The sequence below is a fragment of the Natrix helvetica genome (genome assembly GCF_964273705.1).
Source record: "Natrix helvetica genome assembly, chromosome: 8".
In the NCBI taxonomy this organism is placed as follows: domain Eukaryota; kingdom Metazoa; phylum Chordata; class Lepidosauria; order Squamata; family Natricidae; genus Natrix; species Natrix helvetica.
Genome location: NC_138559.1, coordinates 16,615,055 through 16,637,652, shown reverse-complemented (window position 1 = coordinate 16,637,652; position 22,598 = coordinate 16,615,055). Strand labels below are relative to the sequence as shown.

Genomic DNA, 22,598 nt, shown 5'->3' with positions numbered 1-22,598 from the left:
ATAAAAAAGCAAAGGGGAAAAACTTCAGTGAAAGCCTGGAAGATAAATATTGAGTTATTCTAAGGGTTCCCTCCAGCCATGCTGGAAATAAGGATGGTGGCAATTTTAAAGGCCCGAGTGTTACTCCATTTAACCGAGAAATTAGTATTTTAGAACATTGCAAGACAGGAGAATGAACTGTTTTAGAAGAAATCTTAACAGTTGTAGGTTGTTCCCAAAACTTATAAAAACAACTGTATTTAGGTGCCCGGATACCTTTGGGTGTGCCCTACAATGATAACTAGGAAATGAAGAAGGAAGGAAGGTCCTGTACAAATCTTTTTTAAAAAATGAGTCTAAGAATGGTAATTTATTTATTTATTTATTTATTTTATTAAATTTGTTAGCCGCTCCCTCTCCACAAAGGGACTCGGGGCGGCGTACAATAAATAAAACACATATTATAAAAATTACACATTGTACACATTGTACAGGTAAGGTAAAGGTTCCCCTCGCACATATTCGTTCCCGACTCTAGGGGACGGTGCTCATCTCCGTTTCAAAGCCAAAGAGCCAGCGCTGTCCGAAGACGTCTCCGTGGTCCTGAGTGCAGCTTGAAATGGGTTTTATTTCATTCTGATGTTTAGAAATGATAGACCAAACTCACTCCATCACAACAGAGATCAGAGAGCATCTAATAGCTGTTTTCTGACATTCTCCTGAAATAGCAAATCATCCCAAATGTGTATTATCCTTTAAAGGGAGGGGAGATTGTTACAATGTCCAAAGCACAAAAACAAAATACAGAATGGTTAGGTTTGACTGCAGGTGTTTGGAGGATTGAAGAAAAATATCCATAGAATGTGATTTTAATCTGTATATTTACGTTAGCCATTAGCTGGTTCTGCTGATATATTTGGGCTTCATTTTAGAAGCCAAAAATTGAGGCACCAACTTATTTAATAAATCAGCCATAATTTTTAAAAAAGCCAGGAGAAAAGATAGGCAAAGTCATGTCTGAAACCACTGGGATTAAATTTTAAACACGTCTTCCAGCTCAAAGAATCATAGACTGGAATGGGCCATTTACATCCTCAACTTCAACCATCTGTTCAGTGTATAAATCAAAATTAAAACATCCCTGACAGATGGCTGGACATATCTAACAAGAGGAAATTGCCTCATCTTTAAATAGGTAATTGGCTCCATATTTCAAATTATGCTTACCAGTAAGAGATTCAACTGGAATCCTCAATTCATTATCTGAAGGCTATTACAAGTAGTCTTTGACTTACAACAATTTGTTTAGCAACTGTTTGGAGTTACAACGGCACTGAAAGGATTTACAACTAGTCCTCACACTTATGACTGTGGCAACATCTCCACAGTTATGTGATTAAAATTTGTCATGTATTTACCATGGTTGCCTTGTCCTGCTTGGGGTCTGGGATTACTATTTGTAACCTTTCCAGCTTGCTTCCCACAAGCAAAGCCAATGGGAGAAATCAGATTCACTTAAAAAGCCACCTGATTAATGCCCAGATTTTAATCACATAATTCTGGAGATGTTGCAACAGTCATAGGTATGAGGACTAAACACTAAAAGTGTTTCTTGTCTTGATGACACCCTTATATGACCTGAAAAATTTATCCCCATCTTTTCTCAAGGCTAAGGCCCAGCTCTCTGTGTCATTTTCTGCAGTGAAACAGATTCATGGGGTAATTGTGAAAGTCGTTGCTGTCTTCTGCTAATGCAGTATCTCCTCCTCCCCAGCCTCTTATGTTTTAGTTGGACAGCTGCCCTTGAGGATTCAACAAGTTTTCCCTATGGATTCGTTGCTCTTCCTGCTGAACAGCTCTCCAGCCTCACCCCTCAAGTGGAGGATTCATGCAACATAACTCAGAGTAGAAAAGAGCAGTCCACTTGAAAAAGAAATCAAGAATAAATGTTGGCTTTAAAGTGGATAATACTATATTTCAATATCCTCAAAGTATCCGAAACGACGTTAAAAGTTTATGGACAAAAAGGTATATTCTTCTAAAGCATTGTTGTTTTTTTATGTTAGGACTCACTTCTTATGGAACTGCTATTTCAGTGGATATTGCAACAAAAGGTTGCAACATATTATTGCCCTCTACTAGATATTATTATTCTTTATTTAAATTTATAAGCTGCTTTGCAGAGTGAGGTGGGTGCATATAAATCTAATAAATAAGTAAAATAGATAGGCTTCTCTCCAGCTCTGCAACCAACAAGGCTGTTGAACCAACGTTCTTCAAAGGCATGCACTCCAGGAGTGGGTTCTGACGGCATTACTGCTGATTTGGTGAGCGTGCAATTCTGCCTATAAATGTGTATGCGCAGTTGCCTATGAACAGGTCTGTGCTTCTGCAGAGCATTTAAAAGGGTCCAAAAAAGTTGTTGCGGCAACCGGGGAACCGGTTCGGGTGCGTGGCAAGCATGCCGTCCTCACCAGTTTGGAGACCCAGTCACCATTTCCACTACCGGTTCCACTGATCCGGTGCGAACCAGTAGGAACCTCTCCTCCCTCTGATGAAGTCCTTCATTCTGTTCTTATCCAATTGACCATCAGCACTTTCATGTAGAAGCCAACACACTTAGTGTACTATTGGAGAGATTTTTATTTTGTTCTTTCCCATTTCGAAGGGAAATACAGTATATGATCTCTGTCAGAGATCAAACAAATCTGCTGATTCTATTTTTTTATGCCGTAGTAATCTGTTGCAAAAACCCTGTCTCTTCAAAGTAGATATGCTATCTACTTGAAAAGACAGCTAGACCAAATATTTACCTTGAAAATATTTGAGGGGGTCTTAAATTAATTAAGAACCTGGTAAAGGAAGATGAATATTTAATTTTAATATTTTCTCCTCTTCTTAAGTTGAGCGTCTTCATGCCAGGGCTGTCTTCCATTCAGTTAAGTAAATGACTTGCATTCCCTTTCAAATGCAGGTTGTAATCTGTGTGATTACAAGTGATTCTGGTGTGAATCAGAGTTGGAAAGAGTTAAATCCACTCATCCCCTCCACTCGGTTCTGAGCTCCCTTGTCAGTGCTGTTTATATTTATATGACAAATAGCATGTGTTGTAAATTTGTTTGTCCTATTATCTTCACCTCTAATTTAAGCCTTCCAGAGACTGAATCAAAATAATGGTTTCCCAGAAACAGTATTTGAAAAGCTCACTTGCAATCAATTTGGAGAACTGAAATACAAGGGGAAGTTTAGAGTGCAGCATAATAACACCACAATAACACGAACTGCATCCTCGTGGGCAGGAGTAAAAAACCTACACCATAGTGCAAGTACAAAGGGAGCAGAGCTTACACTGCAACTTTCCGGTGTCTATTTTGCCATTTGCTTTCCTTTTATTCCATCCTACAAATACACACCGCTCAATGGATGAAGCCAGATTCAATGACAGCTCTGGGGGATTGAACTAGAAAGTTACTTGTAGATAATTGAGCTAATAAGAAATCTAAAGAATGATGATCATCATAATTATGCTTTGTGTCCTTCTCTCTTCACCAGGGTGGCGCAGTGGTTAGAATGCAGTATTGCAGGCTAATTCTGCCCACTGCCAGCAGTTCGATTCTCACTGGCTCAAGGTTGACTCAGCCTTCCATCCTTCCGATGGTCAGTAAAATGAGAACCCAGATTGTTGGAGGCAATAGGCTGACTCTTGATAAGTCGCTTAGAGAGAGGGCTGTAAAGTGGTATATAAGTTTAAGTGCTATTGCTCTCCCAATGCCCATTGTGAATGAGTTTATTCTCCTTCCACACCAAAACTACTCAAGCTTTTTTTTTTTTTTTTGCAGGTTGGTGTTGGCAGTGTAAGGGTTGAAAAAGTCTCATTTTAACCCAAATCCACTTGGCTAAAAATAAGCCAAGAGCTATCTGGCAGTGGTTAGTTTCAAGTTAAACGTGGTCTCCTAAAAGAAGGCAGTATTATCCTGGGATATGCTCAGATAAACCCAAACAGAAGATAGGACTGGCAGAGTGGAGGAGGAGCCTCGGGTGGCATTTCCTGAGCAGGATGGATAGCACTCACCATGGATAGCTGGATAGCTTAATCATCATTTCTTCTGAGCATCATAGAATGGAGCTGGAATTTGCCTATTACCTCATTGCAAAGCACAAGAAGTCCATATTAAGGTGAGTAATCCATATTTTTCTTGGCCTTAGGTTGGCACATGCCCAAGTCTGGCACTGAAAGACCAAGACTGGCAAGTCAGTGAACTGCAGCCATGTCTTTGCCCCAATCTGGTGCCCACCAGATGAGATGTATTGCGATATCCACCACGCAAACCCAAGATCAAACCCACTACCCTACTCTCTATTCTTCATCTTTTTCTCCCACCTGTCATAAACAAGGCCTCATCGTTTTTCATGCAATTGTTTATTGTAATCTTTAACAAAGTAGGGTGGGTGAATGGGAGTTGTCTCCAGTCCTCACCCTACTCAAGTCTTCAGTCTTCCTTCTCATCTCCATGTGTGATGATATAACACAAAGATTTGTAGTCAATGTTTCCAGCTACATCCATGGGAGCAAGAGAAAACATTTGCTCTACCTAGATAGGAAGAAACACAGAGTCTGGAGTAAGTATGGGAAATCACAGTCAATCAACTTTTCAAGGTCTTGCAGTAAGAACCCCAAGGATTTCTCACTCGATCAAAGCCCTGGCCAATGGTAAACAATTCATTGGTCACACCGGGGTCCCCAATCTTTCTAACAGCTCCTGAGAACACCAAGATAAAGTTTTCATCAAAAGCAAACTTCCAAAATTTGGTGAGTTGTTTCAAAAAAAAGGAAATAGATATGTTAAATAGACCTAATGCAATATTGTCAGGTTTCCGATGACAAAACCTCAGGATCTGAAAAGTGACATCAAAAAGCACATATGTCCGAACATGTAACCAAGCATTTTAAACCAAATTCTATCAATATCAAACATAGATCAATTGATATATGGAGAGAAAGGCATCTCCCAGCTTTGGTGATCTTGTGAGAAGAACTTTCTTGCCAAAGAAGGGATTAATCTCACCTCCTCAAGAGAAAACTTGTCAGCTTGAGTTACCAGAAGTTGTTTAAACCTGAAAAACAATTTTTAAAAGTTAAAAAGTGTCAGTGTTGTTGAAAACATTGCCTACCGAACTCTGTTTTTGGTTGTTTAATAGAACGCCTGAAGGGATAATAAAACACATACACAAACACACAGTTCTTGAACTTACTCCTCTTTGTTCACTAAGCCAGTTCCATTTGGGTCAAAGAGTTTGAAGGCAGCAAGGATGGATTCCTCTGGATCAGTACCTACAGAAGATACGGTTACTTAGGAACAGATAAAACTGCCTTTTGGAGTTCTTTTCATTAGATATGAATGACTCAATATTGCTTAAATCAGGCATGTGCACAATGTTTTCCAGGTTAGAGGATACACTTGGCCAGAAGCAACCTTCTAAATAATGAGTATCATAAAGCTAAATTGGAGTTCACATTATTTAAATTGAATTAAAATAGACAATATGTTTACTGTCATGGATTTAATATTTCTCCTCTTCTATCACATTCAAACAACAACTGTGAGGTTTCCAGAAAATGCATCCAAGGCTTTAGGATGCTGCTGATCACCCCACAATCCCAGGAGTGTAGATCTTTACTTAACCTGGTTATTGAATTAATTGATTTCCTGGGTTGGTACTGTACATTGATTTTAAAGTTACTGAAACAGGCTGGCTTTGTGCAACATGTTCGCTCAGTAGTAAATAAAGAGCAACTTACCCAAATTTCTTCACTTATTTTGAAGACGTACATCCCATTAAATCTAATCAAATTTAGATGGTATGAATGCATTTATTAAAGCTTCATTTAATCTGGTTACATACTGTATATGGTGCAAATGCAGCCCCTGATTGCCAGGACCTCTCTAGGATTTCAAATAACAAAAAAAAAATTTTGTTTTCCTGGAGATGTCTTAGATAAAGTCTGGGGTTTTCTGCATGCATAATAGTGGAACCCTGCCACGTAACTGTAGCTTAAGAGTGAATCTTGTATGGGGAAGATGTTCCCTCTTTTCTTGGGAGAGAAATGATAGAAGATGTCAACATTCTAAGAAGAAGTGGAAATTTGGGAGTGTTGGAACAAAAGGAAAATATTGAGTCTCATCTTGATTAATCGGCAAATTCCAAGATGTGATCATGCTAATTTACCATTCAGTTTCTCCCCAAAGAGTGATAAGAAGACAGTGAAGTTAATTGGTCCTTTCCCTTCCTTCAGCATCTCTTCCAGCTCTTCATCCTTCACATTCAATTTGCCTGTAGAGAGAAAGCTGATCGCAATCAATATTCCTCACTGGATATATTATCTGTTGTTTGCTTTGTCCAATTGTGAGTCCAAAATGCCTTCCAGAATATAGCGGATATGGAATGTTTGAACAGAACAAGGCACAATTCCTGAATGCTTTGTTTTCACTCTTATACAGAATAACGGAGTTGGAAGAGACCTTGGAGATCTTCTAGATCTTGAGGAAATAATCCAAATTCCCAACATCTGGGGAGAATATCAGATTTGGGGGATTTTGGGAACCTCTCTACTTACCAACAGACTTCCACTTTAACTTTTTAACTTTTATTTAATTTATAGACCGCGCCCTCTCCCAGAAGGGACTCGGGGCGGTGTACAGTCATGTTAAAAACACAATAAATATACATAAATATAAATATAGAAATAGGTATAGATGTGGTTGGAGGAGGTAACATATAATTTACTGTACAATAATAGTTAAAGTTCAAATTTAAAATTTAAAAAATGCATTAAAAACTACCCCTAAAAAACTATCCCAGAATAAAATGTTTGCCAGGAGGTATAAAATGGGACTATAACTGGGCCAGGCCAGCTAATTGGAACAGGTGGGTCTTGAGTTTCTGTCGGAAGGAGCGGAGGTTGGTAGTGGTTCTGATATCGGGGGGGGGGGGGGGGAGATCATTCCAGAGGGTTGGGCCCATCACAGAGAAGGCTCTACTCCTGGGCGCCGCCCGTTGGCATTGCTTAGTGGACGGCACCCGGAGGAGTCCCTCCCTGTGGGAGCGAATTGGTCGCAGGGATGTATGAGGTAGGATGCGATCCCGCAGATAACTTTCAGACAGGGCATCATTTGAAGGTATATTTTCCCTTAACATGGCCTTCAGGACAAGACAATACCAGGACAAAACAGTGAGCCAGTTCATATACAATGTGATAATTTTACAATCACTAGCACTGATTATGTTACCTAGTTTGGTAATGAAACGTTTGCAAGCAAACAACCAGGCTTAGAGAGCTCCAAAGACCCCGTAGTTCAACCCTGAGCTACAAATATTCTCTTTCTATCAGTAACTATTTTCTCCTGCATATTAAACATTATAATTTTAGAAGCAATACTTAGACATCTTGGTGTCTTGCAGCCTAGAATTGAGGGGCCACATCCAGTCCAAGGACCTTCAGATTTTCTTCCTCTCCGCTAAAGAAAGAATGCCTTGAAACAAAAGACTCCCCTTTGATGGGTCTTCCAATGGCAAATTAAGGCACAGTATACCGGCCGTTGCATGTATGATAAAAAGGGAAAGCTCATTCCATCTTATGAAACTGATGAACTGTTTATTAACAGTAACACTATCCAGAATTGAAGAGGAGTACTTAAAGCTCCAAAAATAACACTACTACAGCTAGTGCTACAGATAAGCAAATTCCGTCTTTCCTCATCTTCCCCCCCTTCTCTGTACTTCCACTTGAAAGACCACTGCAAATGTTGCATTTTGGTCCAGAGAAAGGTAACTAATACTTCAAAAGAAGGAATTAAGAACAGAGGAGAGCAGAACTTAATCCTAAAATACATGCACACTCTCTTTTTGCAAAGAAAACATCCCTGTTGCCTCGAGCATGGAAAGAACAAAACAGGAGTGATAGCTGAAAAGGAAAACATGAGAAATGTTTCTCTACCTAAGACCTGCACAGATGTTCTGATCAGAGTAAGCAATACTGAACAAATTAAATAAATAGTCCAACTCAGGGGTGTCCAACTTTAGGACTTGGGGACTTTAACTTCCAAAATTCTCCACCCAGCATGGCTGACTGGGGAATTTGAAGTCTACAAGTCTTAAAGTTGCTAAAGTTGGACACACCTGGTCTAGATGGTTTAATTTATTTTCCACTATTCCAGGGCCTGATTTAGTGTAACCCTTTGCATCTTACTACCCTTACCATGAATTTACTACATAATGTCCTAGTTGTGCCCATGAATAAAGCAGTAGATAAAAACACTATCTGATTGAATCTGGCTTTCAAGTTTGGAAGAGATCAGAATTTTATGACTTTCTGCTGGAAAGCTGGCAGTCAAGTCTCAGGAAAGTCCCCAGGCTGTTTTTATTTCTATCTGCTAAGATCTTTAGTAAAGAAAAATTCCTGAACTTGCTCAGATTGTTGTTTCATAACCAGAGTAAAGTCACTCACCGAGTTGACTGTATGTCTCCTTCAAATCAGATTTGGTGATAATTCCATCTCGATTCTGGTCAATGCAACTGAATGCCTTGGAGAATAAGCAGACTTGCTCAGATTCCTTAAGCACAGTTACTCATACAAATATGTTCCTGTCTTGTATATTCAGGAACCACATTCTTCAGACTGTTATAGGAGTCTGCTCTTTTAAGAGCTTAGCAATCCTTGATGCTTGACAGAAGCCACAAGTGTTGTTTTTTATTCCTTCCCTGATTTACATGCAGTATCTTCCAAATAGTTTTCCTAGCCTGTATTTGTGAAACGTGCAAGTGATAAAACACCAGTCTGAAAAATAAAGCTGCTGCACTAAAACTGGATTTGGAAGGTACCTATTCTTTTTTATTATTATTATTATTTAAACATCCCTGCAAGATACTCCACATCCTCTCCTTTATTGTTCGTATTAATGAAGGAACTGGCTGTCAAACAGAGCAAAACATCTTCCCATTCAAGATAAGTATTGCCTCCAGTCTTATTGGTTCTGTGACATCCCCATATGGCTAAAATCTGTTTATTCACCCGTCACTTGACATCATTATCCTTAGCTTGATCAAGCAGTCTCAAGAAAAAAATCCCCTTTGAAAGGAGCAACAAGTACAAGTATAATCACTGCAATAAAGCTGCTGCTGAAATGGCATTAAAAGAGAACAGCATAACATGACACAAGAAATATTTTAAAAAGAAGCATGCATCAGATCCAAGCTGGACGGTTTTGATTGAAAGTTTCTTAGCTACAGGATCCTAGGGTATGCTCACCTCCTTAAACTCCTGGATCTGTGACTGCTCAAACATTGAAAAGACATTGGAAGATCCTCTCTGTGCTCGCTTAGCAGCAGTTTTGCTTCGTGTCCCGGCTTTTCTGCTAGCCTGGGAAAAGGAAAAAGGATCAATAGAGAATCCACAGTCCTAAGGCCCAGCTAATACGAACCAAGGTGTTCTTGTTAGTTCTTAAACATTTTTGCTCCAGAACCATTCCCTGTTTTTAAAACTTATGGAGGACCCTTCAAAATGCTTTTGCTTCAACGGGTTCTATTTATCAACATTAACCATATTAAAAATTAAAATTGATGACTCCATGGAATATATTTATTGACTCAGGTTAAGACAAGCAATAGACTCATTAGAAATTAACATATAATATTATTCCCAAAGAAACCTCTATTTTTCAGCAAATAAAAATACTATCAGAAGAGTGCCCTGGATTTAAAAGTTTTCAGATACCTTCCATAACTGGCAAATGTTGTGACGAGCTCTGAAAGGGTCTTGGGGGATCTCTTAAGGGTCCTAGGACCATACTTTAAGAAATATTGCTGTAGAACAACCAAACAGACTAGCTTCTATATTCTTATAAAGCATGAAAGAAACAAGATACATAACATTTCTGACATTCTCAATTCCCATACCCTCTGTAGATTCACTGAACTCCATGGATGGAGAGAAAGAGGGGGGGGGAACCCTACCCATTACAAAAAAAGCCCCCCCCCCTTTTTTTTTGCTTCCATGCAACCTTTCTTTGTAACAGTATCTCCATGCAAAGCAAAGGATCTGAAAGATCAGAGTAGCAAAATGAAACAGCTTTCAAAAAAATAAGGATTATTGCTGGAAGCAATTAAAGCAGATGCAGTATGCCTTAAAGCATGCCACAATTTTATTTCGATTCAGCAATTGCTTATTGACTTTCTACAAAAACTGTATTCAACCCTCACTGAGATATGAGATCTTTCCAGTGTGATTGGAGCATGCATTTTTGCTTAACTTTTTTTTTCATGTATAAATGCCCAACTGCGGCTTGCTTGTTCGCTCTAAGGGCTGGAAAAAAATGTATGTAGGCGCCTCATCTTAAAGTTAATGTGGGAGAGTGGGGGGGAGAGGAGAGAGAGAGAGGGAGGGAGGGAGGGAGGGAGGGAGAGAGAGAGAGAGAGAGAGAGAGAGAGAGAGAGAGATATGTAGATGTCTGCAAGACATTCAATAGAGCAACAATGGATATGAGGTCTTACTCACCATCTTGGGTTTCCTCCTGAAGAACAAAGGTTGTCCAGTTGGTGTTGAGGGTAATTCAGCCTATATCTCAGACCTTATCTCTTAGTGAGCTAAATTAGGAACTCAGTTGCAGAAGACAGCCAAACTTGGTTATCTTCTAGCTCTGACACTATAACGATTGATAAGGGCCAGGGAATAGCATTTAGCAGGCTTCACTGATGGAAAAAAGTTGGATGTTCAAGTTGGGCATTCCCTTTAGAACACAGTTTTCCTGACTGACCCCAAATGAGTGGTGTATATATTAACAGTTGGTTGTAGGACACACCCACTTTGCCACCATTTTTATCCATGAAATTGTTTAAAGCAAACCTACTTAAACTAGGATTTCCTACTTAAAGCAAACCTACCAGACTTGCTAGAGTCACTCACTATGGACCAGTGAGAATGCCACTAGGCTGATTAACAAAGAGCAGAAAAACAATATTGTAAGCTGTCACCCCCCACTTCCACCCCCACTCCTGGGCAATAAAGTTCATTTGCACTTTTTGCCCACAATGAGAGAAGAAGTTACTAGCCATTCATCCCTTCAATCTTTAAAATTAAAAATTTAAAACATCAGACTTCCAGAAAATTGATAGAAACATGTTATATGTAAAGGAAGCTCCCTTCAAGCTTCAGGAGGGATCCTGGCAATAAACTTAATTGTCAGGCCTGCAGCCATCTTTTCTTTTGCATCTTTGGCCTGCCACACTTTCTATTATTCTACTATGCATTTTCTTTTGTGGGAAAATGGGACGGGGGGATTGTAAAGAGTTAGATGATATGCAGCCATAACAAAATTCTTTCTAGAAACCCAAGGTCATCCTTTGTCTCTGCCCCTCCGCACCTGACCGGAATTGGATGGGTGGAACTACCAGCATGGCAGTGGGAGATTAGACCATGTGATTAGACTTGGTGTGGGGGCAAGATCTTGAACTTTCAACTAGGTGGGGAAAACCAGGAAGCTTTCAGATTCGGGTTTTCCCAGCATGACTTTTCTTAATAAATTGGAACTTTGCCTGGACTCTGATTTACTTTTGGATGCTATTTGGAATGCTGACACTAATAGATCAATCCCCTAAATGGATTTGCCTCCCAATGGGATTTTCCCATGTATTTTATCAGGAAATGTGAATAAGGCAGGGATGAAAACTAAGTACCCTCAGCACCATCCACTTCAAATCCACTGTTGTTTTTTAAATATTTTTATTTTATTTTAAAACAAACATAAACACACAGAAAACATAAAAACCATCCTCCAGTTACATACAGCCTGTCGATTGGTTACAAACCTTTTGTGCTTTCTCACAATAGTCTTCGCCTGCAATTTATATAGAATCTCATATCATCAATCTAATATATATGTATACAATTATTATCATTGTTAAACATTCATTTGACTATATTATTACATCCTTTTATGTGAGATATTCTAAATTTAAAATAAATTTATGGCGTTTCATTGCTTCATCCTAAAACCATCCAATAATATTACATCTTTATATTATATTCTATATAAAATTGTTTTTCTTTAGTTACAAAACTTTTGAGCATCCTTTCCATAGTCCTCACTTACAATTTGTATAAAATTCCATATTATCAATCTAATATATATATATATATGTTACTGTGAAAGTCCGAAATCTGGTGAATGTCGACATTCACCGGTGAATGTCGACATTCACATAGTCGCTTGGTGTATGTCCGAAATATTTGCTAAATACCCTTATCCTCTCGACACCCTTACCCTAATACCCTTACCCTAATACCTCGGCTCCTCGCTTCCTTTTAAGCGTCTTCTATTCGCGGACTTCTTTTTTTTTAAAACCTGCGATCCTGTGCGGTTAGAACGAGTAGTTTCCAGGACCGCGAATTGAAAAGCAAAAGTAAAGCGTTACGCTGACTCGTTATATATATGTCACCGTGAAAGACCGAAATTGGTATGTGACATTCACCAATTTCGGTCTTTCACGGTGACACACACAGACACAGACACACACACACACACACACACACACACACACACACACATATATATATATATATATATACACATTATTATCATTGTTAATCATTTATTTGACTATAACTATTATTACTTCATTTTATGCGTAATATTCTAAAATTAACTACATTTAAATCAGTTTTTATTATAACATTTCATTACATCATCCTGTATCCTTCCAACAGTAGTGCAATCTTATATCTTTTGCCATTTGTAATATTTGTGTTCTGATTGCTTTCTTGGTAGATCTTATATGGACTTCTCTTGACAATTTGTTTTTCATTGCATATCTTCTAAAGACTCGAAACCCTCCATCTGTTCCTTCCATCAACTTCCATCAACTTTGGTTATCACCCATTCTTCTGCCAAAATTTCTATCATTACTTCTGCCAAATTTTCTGCCTTCTTCTATATTCTGGAATCTGAGGTAAAGTTCAAATCTGTTAATGTCCCATTTCAATATTCCACTCCTGTCATTTCCAACCACGCTCAATCTGCTGTCAATATCAACAATTTTCTTATCTTTTTCTTCAATTTTTTTGAACTCTGTCCTCAAATTTCATCATCATTTGGTAAATATTCTCAATTTTTTCATCAATTTTTTCTGTTTTGTTCTATATTCTCCATTCTCTTTTCAATGCTCTCTCTTCTTACTTGTATTTTTTGAATTTCTTGCATAATCATTTGCAATGTTAATTCCTTTCCTTTTTCATGTTGCGCCATTCCTCCAGATAGTAAACACGGCCACTATAGCATTCAAAGCTTTTTTTTATTAAATTCCAAACACGTTCACTGCAATCTTTCAAGTCAAGGCTTTCTTTTCACTCCAGTCCAGCTATTGATAGTACCCCAGAGGAGCACCTGTATAAAAAATCCGTGCTCTTCCCACTATCATTTTCAATAAACAAGCTCAGAAACCTTGAAATATAGATCAAATGTTCAAAGAGAAAAAAGAAAAACAATGTTTCCAAGCCTCTAAGTGTCAATGTTACTTCTTTTTCCTCTGCTTTTACTCCCCTCTTTATATTCCAAACTTAAGGAGAAAGGTTTTTAGAAAAACAATCCAATAGAGTGTTGAAAAAAGAAAAAAAATCTTAATAAGTATTTAAAAAAAGAAATATAGAAGAAGAAAAAAACCCAGTCCAGTTTAAAAAGTAAGAAGCATTTGTAAAAATTCCATCCATAAAAAAAATAAAGAAAGATAACGCACTAAGTTTGACTCAGACCTAATCTCACCGCTTAACCTCTTCTGTCTTCAATTTTAATTTCACTTTTGATCTTTTTGGGTGTTCTCTAATAATAAAATTTATCTCACCAATTCGACACACTTTCTCTCCCGCTTTCCTTCCGTTCTGGAGCTGTCCCAACTTTCAGCAGCTTCAATGGCTGCTTCTCTATGGCTGGAAAAAAGAGCTTATCCTGGATCTACCAGGGACTTTGCGATGTCCCTAGGATCAGCAGGATGTGCCCTTCTCTATCACTGTCTCTACGGGACAGTTTAGGTCCAAAAGAACCATCCAGCGGCAGAGATATCGACGGCGATCTTGGAGCTCCAAGATCGCATGTCGTATCATCGTGACATCAGCCACGCCTCCCTTCAAATCCATTGTTGATGTCCATTTTGCTCCCTGAATTTATGGAGACCTAATCCTAAACCTACGTGGATTTGCCAATTGAGTTTTCCCATGCATTTTAGAGGATTACCATGTCAGCTGCCACTATTATGGGATGAGTTGTGTTTTGGTTTCATTTAAATAACTTTGAAATTTACCACTGCAGCATAAATACTGGTGTTTGTACATTATAAGCAGTCTCTTATATTTACATCCTCTTTTTCTTTGGTTGCATTCTCTGGATGATTGTATATGTTATGTTCTTTAGGAATTTTAATATGATAACTAGCAATTCACTTTATTATATATACTCATATTTTTAAAAATACCCTACAAGTTAACGTTATTAAATTATTCCCAAAGTGTATCTATCATCACTGTTTGCGTATCTAATAAACAATTCTGAAATCCTGTACACATTAGCCTGAAAATAAACTAAAGAGTAAGTCTGACTTTCATATTTGTCTGCCTGCCTGTGATTCCTCTGTATATTACTTCTTTACCATACAGATGTTGCAGTTATGTATTGTATTCCAATTTAGTGCAAAGAATAAACATTGGAAAACGCATGACACAGGGATAACTTTTACCCATATTTTAATTTATTTTAATGTAGGTTACTTTTAATATAAAAGACCCCCCCAAAACTATGAAAAAAATAGCAGGATTCAGATAGTAAAACAAAACAGGAAAATAAACAATATTATGCCAGTGATAAGAAAGCAAGTGTGGCTAAGCCAAGCAACTGTATGACCAAAATTCAGTAGGGAAAATGGAGATTGGCAAGATATTCCATTAAAAAAGCAGAATTATGTGTGCTTTTAAACTGTGCAATATGTTTGTATTCCAGCCCATCTTTGCTAAACATCCAAGAAATAGATGTGTCCGTTTGTCACTTTCTGACCTGCTCATAAATTTATCTTTCTGATTTATCTTTTTTGATTTTATGACAAGGGTCTGTACATTTTTCATCTTAGCCAATGTTTCATACAAATTGCTCCATGATCTCCCCCCACCTTTTTCAGTACTCTACCCGTACATCTTTCTTTACTTCACCTTAAGTACATCTGGACTAGAATCTTTATAGCATTCACCCAATCGTCAATTTCAGCCACTGCAACACATATCATCGTTGTCTTTACTAACTGGCATTTCTAACTGGCTGCAGCCCATCCACATTAATCGGCTTATTATCCGGATATCAACAAATCATTGCTCAGCCCAAATTCAGCCATGTAGGGAAATTGCAAAACCTTTTCATAATTAGCAAACGACAGTCTGGGATCTGTGCTTTTAGAGGAAGTATTGCGGGTTTCTATTTTTCTCAGCCTCTAAAAATAGAACCAGAGCTAAAAGAAAGCTAAAGAAAAGAATCATAAGGATGTGGGATTCCAGAACTGACTTTTTATAACCTGCCAAGACTCCTCCAATGCTCGTTAACAATAGGCAATGTGGTAGTCTAATGTTTTATGGGCAATCACACTGAAATGGCAATTAACTTCTACTGCAAATAGATTAAATCTGGGTGTTAAAAACCCAACACCAGTGAATCCTATCTGAGCCCACATTCACTAGGGAAAAAAAGCAACCCCTGGACTCAGCCAGATGCAGAATGAACCGGTCACCCTGCCACTCTCCCACTCTTCTAGCGTCATCATCGTTGGTATAGAGAATAATCTGTTTGTTCTCAGGCCTCCTGCATTCACGTTTGACCTAGATCTGGAATGTCATGAAAGCAAATGACCCTTCAAACGTCTGGGTTGTGCTATTTCTGGAGAGAGTATCTCAAGTTCAGATTCGACACATTCACTTAGGGCCTTTCCCTGTTCATCAGTTGAGTTCCACCAATGGTTGAAACTATAAGGAATATGAATTTGGCTATTCTCATTTGTGATCCCTTTATTGTTTCTAGTGTCTCTTGATCCTAGTCATCGCCCTGAGTTCTCTCCAAGACAAAGATGACAAAGTCATAACAGATTTTAGCAGGAGCAGATTCAAGGCATCTGTCAGAGGAAAGGAGAAAATATTTGTGGCTAACCATGAATATGTTGGTCTCAAATGGGTTAGGCTGTGCCGTGTGAATCCAGTGGGAAAAAGAGGCAGGAGATCTTTGTGCTTTGGTTGAAAGCAAGTGGGGAGATAATATAGCCCAAATCACGTAAAGGCAGAATTAATAGCTACCTGGGGAAGAAAATCAACATCAACCTTTACTAGAAACATTGACATGGAGATCATATCTAGCCATCACATGTTGATAGGGCCCTTGTTTTAATCATCTTAGAATCAAATTTTCTAAAAAAACCAGTGACACATTTTGGATGATTCTACACTTTAGACTTGATATCTGTGCTGTCCTTTGCTATCTTCTAAGTGCAATGCTCTGCATTCTATAAAGCAAGGCTCCAATAATCATTTCATGGGAAAAAACAATTTTTGGGTTATTCTTCTCATTGATCGATTGGTCAAGATCTTTTTATTGAGCAATTTCCCTTCCCCCCCCAGCAAATTAACTTACTCCCTGTTCACTCAAGACCACCATAGAACTACATGAATTGTTTTAATATATAAATGGAACACCCCTCAATTCATTAGTTAAACTCTAACCCATATCCCCCTCCCCACCTTCACGCGTTATAGAAGAATTTGAAGAAAAAGGAAAAGTTGACGTTTGAAAAAATAATTGCATTCTCTACACAGAGAAGTTAGGAGGAACTCAATGTTGATCCAGCCATTGTTCTGTCCAGTGTTCATTCAACTCCCCAGGAATAATTTCCTCCTACTGATCCTGCTCCTGGCACACTCCAAAACAACGCATCCTGGGTCACTGAGAAGAAGAGATGCTTTCCTAGAAGATAGCTTCTCTTTCATGGTCCATCTCTTTGGCCAATCATGCAAGCCATTTTGTACGCTACAGCAGAAATGAGAGCGGCTCCTCGGCCACTGCCTTCTTCTGACTGCAGGAAGGCGATGTCACAGCACGGAGTGAGTTGCCTGACCGATGCATGGAAACGCTCTTTGAAACTGTGAACAGAAGGAAAACAGGGAGAGAAGAAGGAGAAAGGAAGAGTCAGTGTTTCCAGGATCACCCTTTTGAATTAGTCTTCTCCAAACCCCAGAAGAAAACTCTTGGACAGGCAGGGGTTTCTGAGCCCTTCCAAGCAGATATCAGTGTTGCAACTCTACAGTTGTATTTAACACAATATGATGACCCTGTTTATAAAACCAAAACTGTCTAGGTTTATTCAGTTGTCTGGGTTTCAGGAAACGCTGGAGCATAAATTGAACAACACTCTGCTAGATCTGCAAAACTCTGAACAACATGAACTGGTTAGCCACCCACTTCTTAAAAAGTGGAGTTTAAAACAATTTCTGTGTTCAATTGTATACTATAGAATGATACAAAGGATTCTAAAGATCAACATTCAACTGAAATCAGAACTTTTCTTGCTGGGATTAATGCATAGGCAATTGGAAAAGAGCCATGGAGGATTATTTTGATATATGATTGCTATTTTGGGAGTGTTATATGCACAAAAATGAGAACATTATGAAATACACTATATTGCCAAACGTATTCGCTCACCTGCCTTTACTCGCATATGAATTTACTGTAAGTGACATCCCATTCCTAATCCATAGGGTTCAATATGACATCGGTCCACCCTTTGCAGCTATAACAGCTGCAACTCTTCTGGGAAGGCTGTCCACAAGGTTCAGGAGTGTGTTGATGGGAATTTTTGACCATTCTTCCAGAAGCATTTGTGAGGTCACACACTGATGTTGGACGGGTTTACGTGGCCTACCACTTCATGGCTGAGTTGCTGTCGTTCCCAAACACTTCCACGTTCTTATAATACAGCTGACAGCTGACTGTGGAATATTTAGGAGCGAGGAAATTTCACGACTGGATTTGTTGCACAGGTGGCATCCTATCCCAGTTCCACGCTGGAATTCACTGAGCTCCTGAGAGCGACCCATTCTTTCACAAATGTTCGTCAAAACAGTCTCCATGCCTAGGTACTAGATTTTATACATCTGTGGCCATGGAAGTGATTGGAACACCTGATTCTGATTATGTGGATGGGTGAGCGAATACTCTTGGCAATATAGTGTACCAATAATTGAGGAACCGTTGGTGAAGATAACAGAGTTAGCAGAGATAACCAAATTAATTTGTTTCATTAGAGACAGATCAACAACAACATTTATTGGAAACCCCTTATGGGTTTTTTGCTGAAAAAAAGAGAGGAATGAACTTGTGATTTATGAGTCTGAAGATTAGAAAGAGTAGATTAGTAAGAAGGAAATTATGATGTGACCTTAGAGCAGTGTTTCTCAACCTTGGCAACTTAAAGATGTCCGGACTTCAACTCCCAGAATTCCCCAGCTAGCTGGGGAATTCTGGGAGTTGAAGTCCGGACATCTTCAAGTTGCCAAGGTTGAGAAACACTGCCTTAGAGGGAGGGAAGAGAGAGAGAGAAATATAAATGCTGTCAAAAAGATCGGAAGCTACTTCTTTACAATCTTTCCATTCCTATTGCAATCTTCAATAAAAATTATACTTTAAAAAACAAGGAAACCAAGGTGGTGTCAAGAGCTCACCTAGGGTGGTGCTTGTAGACTGACCCATCAACACCCACTGTAATCTTCAGCATCTCCTCGTTCCTGCTGTCCCTCATGCGATTGATAACCCCAGCCAGCCCAGCTGAGCACATCTGGGCGGCCCTTGTGGAGACGCTCTCACAGGCCATCCGAACAATGTCACAATCCATCGCAGAGGGCAACAGCTCAAAAGAGGTTAGAATATTGTAAACTTGCTTGCGGTCACCAGCGTCACTTGGAAGCAAAATGGACATATAAAGACTTAGGGCAGCAGAAGCACAAGTTAATGTTGTTCTAAGAAAAGCTTTTCTGAATCATGGATAGAGTGAGGGAGCCAACCCCAGTAGGGGTAGGGAGCAAGACTGTATTGAGAATCTAGAGGAAAGCAGAATGGTTAGGGAATGACGCTAAATAGAGCTGTGGAAAGTGGCTCTCAAGGTTGGAGCAATCCATGTTGAGAGTTAATCCATTTCCAGCCTACCTGGAAAGACCATTGTAGAATCATGGAATAGGACAACACGAGGATGAAGTATTCTGATCTGAGATTGTTTTGCATTCCTCTAAAACTAAAAATCCCTCTGAGTCATGGTCAGTCCCCAATGACTTTATGAACACATCCATGTAACTTTCTCGATAACATTAAGCGGATGGCTTGCCATTGCTTTCTCACTGAACATTTTTTGGCTTTCTAATCTAACTGCCTGACGATTTCCAGGGGAAACCTGTGTTTGGCATTACTTATGTTTTTTTGAAATAATCTACACTGAAGGAAGCCCAGTATTCCCCTTGGAAACCAGAAAATCTATTGCTGCGTGAATAAATCAAAAAGACCTCTTCCTTCTCAAGCCATGGAACTGTTGGTCATTTATAACCATTCACATCATGAAAATGTCGTGAACGGTTCAGTGAAAATCTGTCAAGCTTCAATGGAAAATCTGAATTAGAAAGCCACGACTAATTTTGACTTGTTATTTATCATGGCTGATTAACAGAAAAGTCTGTAATATTTGCAGAAGAAAATCGATGAGGATGAGACTCTATTGGAATTTTTATACTCCCAGCCAGATAGATTTCAGCCACTTTAGAAGAGCCTACGGCACTTAAAATTCACTCCCTAGGGTAGATTTTATGTGCACATTGAGGTTTTTTTTTTGCAAATCAGCATCTTCTTTTTTGAAAACCAAATTATTATTAATATGAAACATAAAGCTAAAACAGAATAAAACTGCTGCAGAAGAATGGATAAAATAAACTAAATATCAAAGGACTAAAATGCCTGACATTTGGTAGGTGGTAAGGGGACGAATCACCAGTCTGCATTGCAACATTTTTTTCCCCCAGGGTGTTCAAAAACTTGTTAGCGTCATCAAAACAACCTTTTCCGCTTATTTTCACTGAGAACTTTTAGCAGGGCAACTAACAGGCCTCCCCTGATGATGCCGAAGTGCCCCAAGTAAACTTCGTACAGTATTGACTACCTTTCAATTTGTGAAATAAAACGACTTTCAAACGATCCCCTGGTCTTTAGCTTTTCTGAAGCTTCTCCGTTGAAGAGTAGGTTTTCATTGACCAGTTTTAGCAGCACCAGCCGTACAATCTCCCCGATGTACTTCCCCCCTATGATCTTCTCAAACCTGGAGAAAGGAAAGCACAGTTTGGTCACATGCAGGAGAAGCTCCGTGCAGTTAGGTGGTGATGGGGGGGAGGGGAGGCCGACGCATCAATACCAACAAGACATGGGGATCATTTATATATGTAGAATAGGGAAGGCTAAATGTGTTAGTGTGTCAGATGAAATCACTGCAGTTTGTTTGAACAAAATCCACTCATGTAGGAAGACTGATTGCCTAACAACGGAGGTTGTTTTCTCTGAACGAAGGAAAAACAACCACTTTCCCTCTTCGCTTAACTTGACTTTTCTTTTTTCTTTTTTTTTTGCAGTAACCAATGTATGCACAGGTCATCTGTGCCAGAGTTTAAATCTCAGGTCTATGATGTTTTCAGTATTAGAAGGTGTTTTTTTTTTTTGCAAGTCCTGCTTGTTACTATGAGGCCAGGAAAGGAAACCATGAATGTTATTACCTCTATTCTAAAGTAGATTTACTCAACTTGAACATCCTCCTGATGTGTGGATGTCAACTCTCAAAATCTCAGCCAACATACCCTTTACTGAGAATTTGGGGAGTCGAAGTTACACCCCTTTTAGGCGGCCTGCACTGGTTGCCGGTTGTTTTCCGGGTGCGATTCAAGGTATTAATTATGACCTTTAAAGCGCTCCATGGCTTAGGCCCAGGGTACCTGCGAGACCACCTACTGCCACCAGTAGCCTCCCACCGTCCAGTGCGATCCCACAGAGTTGGCCTCCTCAGGGTGCCGTCGGCCAGACACTTTCGGCTAGCAACCCCCAGGGGGAGAGCCTTCTCTGTGGGAGCGCCTTCCCTCTGGAATGAGCTGCCCCCGGAGCTTCGCATAATCCCTGACCTCCGGTCCTTCCGACGCGCCCTAAAAAGTTGGCTTTTCCAGCAAACCGGCCTGGCCTGTTAATTTTATCTCATTTTTTAAATGTTATTGTCCTATTAATTGGGTTTGTTTTTTGGATATGTATCTAATTTCTTTTTAACTTTCGTGATATGTGTTTTTTAATGTTGTACGCCGCCCTGCGTCCTTTGGGAGAAGGGCGGCATATAAACCCAATAAAACAAACAAACAAACAAACATCTAGAAGCTACCAACTTAACACCAACAAGCTTGGACATACCAAGTTAAAAAACTATTTTCTAGGGCATTTCCCCCATACTATAATATTGTCCCAATAGCCTAACCCAACCCATCTTAAGGTGGCCAGATTAGGCAAAGCTTCGCTACGGAAAGTATGGGCTACATATAGCCCAAAGAATGTCATGTGATTTTTGTACTTATTAAAATGTGCACATAATCAGACCAGATTTTGGTAAGAGCTCTTTGTTTCTTCCCTGGCCATCTGCTGTTTGGGAGAGAGAGAAATTGGATTTCAGATAAAAGAAAAGAGGAAGAGGAAGGGAGGACTGGCATAAAGAAAAGAAAAAGAAAGAGAGAGAAAGAAAGAAAGAAAAAAAGAAAACAAACAAGGGTCCCACTCCACACTGCACATGAACCCGAACAGATTACTTCTAAAACAAAGTAATTTTCAAGAATTAAGATTTCCAACCTTTACTTAAAGCTTGGAAAAGCACAACAGAAGTCACTCTCTAATTGAGTGTTTCTTAACCTTGGCAATTTTCAGATGAATCTCCATATTTAAACTTCAACTTGGGCTTCAACTTCCGGAATTCTGGGGCTTGAATTCCACTTAAAGTTGCTAAGGTTGAGAAACATTAACCTTAACATTAGCGCCATGAAAGGGAACGATATCACAAGGAATTGCCTTGGTGACCATCCCAAACTCATGACTTGTGCCTAGACATTACAGTGAGACCACAGCTTTCATGCCAGCTTCAGTGCCTTGTTCCTGTTCCCCCAGGACATCAGAGAAGAATAAATAATTAGGTTAACTTTATCTGACATATTCCTTACAGCTGCTGACCGGGGTTAAGTGAGGTTTCGTCCACCACGCGATCGTACTCCAAGAGGAATTCGTCCAACTCTCCCGACTCCCCGAAAGCCCCCCATTCGGTGTTCACACACATTCGTCCCTCATTGCCTTCGACAAGTTCCACATTTTCCATCTCCTCCATGTAGCAAGCATTGCAGCCCGTGCCTAAGAGAAGGAGAGGCAAAGAGATTTCCCCAGTCAACAGCAACCCAAGCATCATCGAGAGGTCCTTGACATGCCTTTGTTATCCTGGTCCAT

At 39.4% G+C, this 22,598-nt stretch overlaps 2 protein-coding genes across 2 annotated transcripts in view; both read right to left on the bottom strand.

The window, feature by feature from the left end:
• Positions 1-4,383: 4,383 nt before the first annotated feature.
• MYL7 (myosin light chain 7) lies at positions 4,384-10,801 on the bottom strand. The gene is made up of 7 exons (XM_081961329.1): positions 10,532-10,801; positions 9,287-9,397; positions 8,486-8,561; positions 6,208-6,312; positions 5,233-5,311; positions 5,046-5,094; positions 4,384-4,571 (listed from the first exon to the last, which is right to left on the bottom strand). The coding sequence occupies exons 1-7, from the start codon at positions 10,532-10,534 to the stop codon at positions 4,470-4,472; spliced, it is 525 nt and encodes a 174-aa protein (XP_081817455.1). The 5' UTR covers positions 10,535-10,801; the 3' UTR covers positions 4,384-4,469.
• Positions 10,802-14,826: 4,025 nt separating this feature from the next.
• GCK (glucokinase) overlaps positions 14,827-22,598 on the bottom strand; it is a 29,727-nt gene continuing 21,955 nt past the window's right edge. Inside the window, exons 7-10 of the mRNA XM_081961212.1 lie at positions 22,322-22,505; positions 20,248-20,403; positions 18,770-19,003; positions 14,827-17,188 (exon numbers count right to left, since the gene is read on the bottom strand). Of these exons, the coding sequence (XP_081817338.1) occupies positions 17,032-17,188; positions 18,770-19,003; positions 20,248-20,403; positions 22,322-22,505 (731 nt within the window). The 3' untranslated portion in view covers positions 14,827-17,031. The remainder of the gene's footprint in view (positions 17,189-18,769; positions 19,004-20,247; positions 20,404-22,321; positions 22,506-22,598) is intronic.